This window comes from Corapipo altera, unplaced genomic scaffold (assembly GCF_003945725.1).
Source record: "Corapipo altera isolate COAL_440 unplaced genomic scaffold, ASM394572v1 203, whole genome shotgun sequence".
NCBI classification, from domain to species: Eukaryota; Metazoa; Chordata; class Aves; order Passeriformes; family Pipridae; genus Corapipo; species Corapipo altera.
In genome coordinates, this window is record NW_020885170.1 from 11971 (window position 1) to 19162 (window position 7192).

The window sequence follows — 7192 nt, forward strand, 5'->3', positions numbered from 1 at the left end:
GGACAAGGATCCAGGCAGGGATATGGACAAGGATCCAGGCAGGGATAGGGCAGGAGAAGGCAGGTTTGTGCTTCAGCCCCCCCAGTTCCCGGAGCCTGGAGCTGGAGCGGGGGCTGCAGCTCCTGCCCTGGCTCCCACCCCAGTGCCACTGCCGTGCCCGGAATTCCAAGCAGGCTCAGCCCAGCCCAGATGCCGGGCGGACACTCCAGGCGGACAAGCCAGGCTTTATTCCCTGCTCCATCCCAGCCTGGCACGGGCCTGGGGACACAGACCCCGCTCTGTTCCACCCCCGGCATCCCGGGATGCAGCCCCAGACACCGGGAATGGCACAGGCCGGGAGCATCCCAGGATGCAGCACCACAGCTGCTGGGAGGCCAGGGCTCTCCCAGTCTTTGGATCAGGGGGAGGAAAACACACCTCTCCCAGGTTTTGGGTTAAGGGAAGGGAATTGCAGCTCTCCCAGCCCTTGGACTAAGGAAGGTGCAGCTTTTCCAGGCCCTGGATTAAGGGAAGGGAATTGCAGCTCTCGCAGCCCCTGGAATAAGGAAGGAAAAGGCAGCGCTGCAGCGCTTTGGGCGCTTTCCAAAATAGCTGCTACCGGGAAAAAAAAGCAGGAAAGCAAGCCAAGGGCCTATGACAAATCCTCCCTACGCAGCTCCCGGAGCCGCTGCCAGAGGAGCCACGGTCGCTCCGGAGGGATGGGCTGGAGCCATGGTTGCTCCATAGGGATGGGCTGGAGCCACGGCTGTTCCATAGGGATGGGCTGGAGCCATGGCTGCTCCATAGGGATGGGTTGGAGCCATGGTTGCTCCACAGGGATGTGCTGGAGCCATGGCTGCTCCATAGGGATGGGCTGGAGCCATGGTTGCTCCATAGGGATGTGCTGGAGCCATGGCTGCTCCATAGGGATGGGTTGGAGCCATGGTTGCTCCATAGGGATGGGCTGGAGCCATGGCTGCTCCATAGGGATGGGCTGGAGCCATGGTTGGTCCATAGGGATGGGCTGGAGCAATGGCTGCTCCATAGGGATGGGCTGGAGCCATGGCTGGTCCATAGGGATGGGCTGGAGCAATGGCTGCTCCATAGGGATGGGCTGGAGCCATGGCTGGTCCATAGGGATGTGCCAGAGGGACCCGGCACCCTGTGTCCTGAGGGGGTGAAAGCCAAAACTTATGGACAAGGGAGGACTGCTCCAGAACACCCCAGATTCCCAAACACCCCACACTCCTGAACACCTCACATTCCTGAACACCCCACACTCCTGAACACCCCACACTCCTGAACACCCCACACTCCTGAACCTTCTCACAGAGGAGGGAAATCAGGGAGGTGATGTGCCTTGGGAAGCACAGACATCCCAGGATACACAGCAGAGATGGCTCCTACAAAGCCACCCCGGAGGCAGCTGGAATGGTCCCTCATCCCAGCACCCCCAAAACCGCTGGAGTTGGGGGAGGGGCAGGTCTGGGAGGTGCCAGGCAGCAGCATCCCACCGTATCCCACAGAATCCTGACGCTGGGATGCAGGCGGGGGGTGCTTGTCCCCAACCAGGTGGGGAGTGGGGCAGGGACGAGCCACCCTCCATCCCCATGGGCACCTCTGACCCCACTGTCCAAGGAGTGCCAGGCGGGAATGCAGGGTGGGAATGCAGGGTGGGAATGCAGGGTGGGAATATGGGGTGGGAATATGGGGTGGGAATGCCAGGGCTGCACTCACATTCCGCCGATGGACACGGTGGCACAGGTGCGCTCGGAGAAGGCGGGCACGGTCTCGGTGGCACTGCTGGCAGGGCGGATGTAATCCACGGACACGTTCACCTGGAACCACAGGGACACGTCAGGGAGGCCGGATCACCCCTTCCCCCCTGTGCCCAAACCCCCTGGAATCAGCCAGCCAGCCCCTCATCCTCCCTGTGTTCGAATTCCCTGGAATCAGCCAGCCAGCCCCTCATCCTCCCTGTGTTCGAATTCCCTGGAATCAGCCAGCCAGCCCCTCCACCTCCCCCTGCCCAGGGCACAGAGCTGTTTGCTGGTGGCTGTTGGGACTGATGGAGCTTCCAGGGACATTAAACCTGCAGGGAGGACAAGCCCTGCCTGGGATCCTGGCACAGGCACTGGCACTGCCCGGTGTCCCCGTGGAGGGCTCGGGACAAGCACTGCCACCACTCCAGTGTCCCCAGACAGGGACAGGAGGAACAGCAGGTCCTGGGGACCTCTCTGGGGGGCAGATCCTGCTGAGCTGGGGCTTGGGATGAGCTGGGAGTGCAGGGATCATGGAATCATGGAATGGTTTGGGTGGGAAGGGACCTTAAAGCCCATCCAGTGCCACTCCTGCCATGGGCAGGGACACCTTCCACCAGCCCAGGTTGCTCCAAGCCCCATCCAACCTGGCCTTGGACACTTCCAGGGATCCAGGGGTAGCCACAGCTTCTCTGGGAAACCTGGACCAGGGCCTCCCACCCTCCCAGTCAGGAATTCCTTCCCAGTCTCCCATCTCTCCCTGCCCTCTGACACTGGGAAGCCATTCCCTGTGTCCTGTCTCTCCATGCCTTGTCCAAGTCCCTCTCCAGCTCTCTTGGAGCCCCTTTAGGCACTGGAAGGTCTCCTTAGAGCCTTCCCTTCTCCAGCACCTCCTGGCCATCACCTCCTCAGCAGCTCCCAGCACCACACCCCACATCCGACGGCACCATTTCCATGCCAGTCCCACCCAATCCCACAGCTCTGCCTCCCCAGGGAAGCTCCATCCTCCCTGGTCAGCGGGAGGAGGCTGCGGCTGCCTTGGTCTGGGGACATGAGGTGACACAGGGGTGACACAGGGGTGACCCAGCGATCCCTGGGGACATCCTGGAGCTGCCTCCCGCCGCCCCGGGGCTGGATTTGGGCACTATGGATTTTTTTCCAGGCACGGCACCGTGCCCGTTCCGCACGGCCGGCGCTCGCTCCGGCAGCTTGAGCCAAAGGGAGCCAGACAGGCGAGGCAGGAGTGTCCCTAACCCCCTTCAAAGCCTCGGCTCATCCCGAAAATCACTTATTAAACGAACATAAAGACGCAGAAAAGGTCGGAGCGCTGGCAGGGCGCCGGAGCCGAGGCTTTTCCGCAGCGGAGAGGGGGCTCCGGCAGGAAAGAGCCAATTAAGGGGAGCGGTTAAAGCGATTCCTCGCAGCAAAGCTCGTGTCAGAACCACTGGAGGGGAAAAAGAGACGCCGATTACTCCGAGAGGCAGGTTGGGAATTCAGCCGCTCCGGGGCTCTCACGGTGTCTGGCTCAGGAGCGGCTGGCACGGGAAACACCTGGCTCGGGAGAGGGGACGGGGGATCCTATGGCTTGGGGGGGATCCTGGATTGACACCGGGAGGGGAGGAGCAAGGAGGGATTGGGATGGGGATGGGGATGGCATGGGATGGCATGGCATAGGGATGGCATGGCATGGGGATGGGATGGGATGGGATGGGATGGGGATGGGGATGGCGATGGGGATGGGCATGGGGATGGGATGGGATGGGATGGGGATGGTTTGGGATGGGGATGGGGATGGGGATGGGGATGGTTTGGGATGGGGATGGGATGGGATGGGATGGGATGGGGATGGCTTGGGGTGGGGATGGGATGGGGTCAGCCCTCAGCCCACAGCAGGGATGTGCCGTGTCATGTCTCATGTCCTGTTCATTCCACTGCCAAGGGTCGGTTGGTGCTGGATGTGCCCAGGGGCAGGAAGGCTCCACAGACTCATCTGGACAGGCCGGACCCGTGGGACAAGATCAGTGGGATGAGGTTCAACAAGGTCAAGTGGAGCACTGGGACAGGCGGCCCAGGGAAGCTGTGGCTGCCTCTGGATCCCTGGAAGTGTCCAAGGGCAGGTTGGACGGGGCTTGGAGCAACCTGGGATAGTGGAAGGTGTCCCTGTCCATAGTAGGGGTGGGAGTGGATGACCTTGAGGATCCCTTCCCACCCAAACCATTCCATGAGTCCACGATGTGCCGTGTCCCACCCTTGGGTCACACCAACCCCATGGAACACTCCAGGCTGGGAAAGCGGTTGGAAAGCTGCAAAAGGAGCTGGGGGTGCAGAGACCACACCCAGGAGCACCCAACCACAGAGTCGGGTCCATCCAACACCAGATGTGCCACTGTCACCGTCACCATCACTGTCACCTTTATTGTCACCATCACTGTCACCGTCACCCCACAGTCCCACAGTTTCAGCATGGGGGGACATAAAGCAAAGAATTCCCGGGTGCTGAGGGTGATGTGGCCACAGAGGGGTCAGGAGGGCAGGAGGGGGTGGTCGGGGCCGGGGTGGGTCCCCCCTGCACCCCTGAGACCCCCCCGGGCCCTGTTCCCCCAGTGCAGCCGCTGTCGGTGCCGGCCGTGCCTGGGCGGGTTTCCAAGGTCAGCTGCAGTCAGGGTGGATTAAATCACTCCGCCAGCTCCGCTCCCGGGAGCACATCCAGCCCCAGGAGGAGCAGCACCACACGGAGCCCTGGCTTTGTGCAGCCTCCGTGCAGCCACCGCACTCAATGTCACCCACCCGGCCCCGGCACACCCGGCCCACACTTGGGATCCTGGAATCCTGGGGCTCCCCGGAACCAGCCAGCCCAGAATCACAGTCCCTGGAATCCTGGGGCTCCCCGGGACCAGCCAGCCCAGAATCACAGTCCCTGGAATCCTGGGGCTCCTCAGGACCCACCAGCCCCCATGGGGGTTCCTGGAATCCTGAAGCTCCTCCGGACTCACCAGCCCAGAATGGGGGTCCCTGGAATCACTGGGGCTCCCCCAGATCTGCCAGCCCCTCGCTGGGGTCCCTGGGATCCCCAAGATGTGGCCCCCACCAAGGTGTCCCCAGCATCAGATTCCCAAGGAGGTGGTTCCCAGCACATGGTCCCCACATTGTCCCCAGTTGGTCCCAATGAGGTGGGGACACCCCTAGAGCCCCCCAGTGCCCCCCAGCCCGTGGTGTGGTGTCCCAGTTCAGTCCCAGTTTGGGCTGGGGGGACTGGATCCCTGCTCCAGCCTCGGCACCCCACAGCAGAGGTGGATGTGACCCCACTGGATGTGGGACAGGGGTTGGGGTGCACCCCCCTCCAGGGAAGGACTGGAAGGGAGGGGCTCATGCCCCTGGGAGGGACTGGCCCGGGGGGCACAGAGGGGGCAGCCCCACCTTTGGGTGCCCTGGGCTGGGGCAGGGGGGGCTCTGGGACGTACCAGTGACATCCCTCGGTATTCCCACCTGTCCAGGGGCTTGGAAGGGCCCACCCCCTCCCGCGGGGACACGGGGGGGCCCGGGGGGGGCCCGGGTGGGCGCAGATGGGGGGTGGGTGGCAGCCCAGACCTGCCGGGCTATAAATACCCGGAACGCCCGCGGATCTCCCGGCCCGGCGCCGTCACCCGCTCCAGGGAGTATTTTTACCTCCCTGGCAGCTCGTGCCGGGTGGCAGGAACAGGGGGGGGGGCCGGGGGGGTTAGGGGAGGGTGGGTGCCCCATGTCTGCCTCCGAGGCCGGGAAGAGGTTCCCGGAGACCTGCGGGGGGGGGGGGGGGGCAATCTGGGAACACGGGTGGGGATCAGGAGTCTGGGGGACACACGATGGGAAAACCTCACTGGGAATGTGACACGAATCCCGGTGGGATGAGAGGATGCAGGAGGCACAGCAGGGGCAGCAGGACCCTCGGGGGGGCAGATCCGGGGACATGTTTTCCCTCTGGAGCAGCAGTTTCCCTCCCGAGGCTCATCCCAGGCTCCCCACACATCCTGCTGCAGGGAGGGGGCTTTCCTGGGAATGGCAAGCAGGAGCCGGCCCCACCGAGCTCTCCCCTAACCCCCTGCAGCTCTGCATCCTCCCATCATCCCTCCTGGAAAAGGTCGGGCTGAGGTAGGGGGATGCTCCACCACAGCCCCCACGGAGCCCCCCGCGCCTCCAGCATCGCCGGGAGCGGAGCCGGCGGATCCCGGAGCTCCGAACTCCCTCCTGCCTCCGGCTCCAGGAGCAGCCGGAGGGGCCACGGAGCCCCCCGAGCTGAGCCCCGGGGCAGGATCGACCTCTCCGGGGCGGGGTAACCATGGAAGTGCCTGGCTGGGAAGCGTCGGGAGGAGGGAGAGAAGTGCAGGGAGAGGAAACATCCCTGAATTTCGGATCATTACACCGGGAATGATCCCATTTGCCTCTTCCCCCTCCCCTGCTGTCAGGGAGCCAGCCCAGCCCACTGCAGCTCCCCCCCTGCTCCGCTGCAGCCGCACGCGCCGCTGATTCCAAGCACAGCACAGGCGGGAAAACATCTCTCCCAGTTGGGCTCCGAGCAGCCAAATCCTCCCCAGCAGCCAAATCCTCCCCAGTTCCACCCGTGGAAGCAGCGGATGACGCAGCCCGTTCCCGTGACGCTCCAGAGCCGGAGCCCTGCAAAGCCACCCCGGCACCGGCACATTCCAAGGCACAGGATCCCTGCTCCCGGCACGGCGCAGCTTCCCCAGGGATGAATCCCCTCTGTCCCCATCCCCGGCCGCACCAGAAAGTGGGATCTTCCCAAAAACCCCTCCGGAGAGGCCCTGCCGTGCCAGGCTCTCCCAGAGCTCCCAAGCTCCAGGAACACGCAGGAAAAATTGTCCATCATTCCAAAAATCAGCCAAAGTCCTGTTCCTCCAGGAATGTTTTCCCTGGTCCAACGCATCCCTTGTTTTTTCCCAGGTCTGAGCTCTCGCAGGGCTGGCACTGAGAGTGCTGCTACTGGTAACCCCAAAAGGAGCATTCCTGGAAGCATCCCAGGAAGCATCCTGGCACCTCGGAGGGGAACAGACACAGGTGGATGCACGGGAAAACTGCCAGGAAACCCCCGGCTGCTGCTTTCCAGGTCTGCCAGAGCTGGTTCTGGGCTCGTGGCACTGCGGATGAGCGGCATTCCCAGTTGGAAACAGCCTTCCCGAGAGGGAAGGGATAGGGATGGGAAATGGGGATGTGACACAGGGATGGGGCATGGGATGGAACACAGGGATGGGGATGGGGCATGGGGGATGATGGGGCATGGGGATGGGACATAGGGATGGGGCACAGGGGTAAGGACACAGGAATGGGGCACAGGAATGGGACACAGGGATGGGACACAGGGAGAGGACACAGGGATGGGACACAGGGATGGGGCACAGGGATGGGACACGAGGAGAGGACACAGGAATGGGACACAGGGATGGGACACAGGGAGAGGA

The 7192-nt window shown here is 63.4% G+C and overlaps 1 protein-coding gene across 1 annotated transcript in view; it reads right to left on the reverse strand.

The window, feature by feature from the left end:
- SND1 (staphylococcal nuclease and tudor domain containing 1) overlaps positions 1-7192 on the reverse strand; it is a 57804-nt gene that overhangs the window by 10726 nt on the left and 39886 nt on the right. The window contains exon 10 of the mRNA XM_027631118.1: positions 1717-1817. Coding sequence (XP_027486919.1) covers positions 1717-1817 — 101 coding nt within the window. The remainder of the gene's footprint in view (positions 1-1716; positions 1818-7192) is intronic.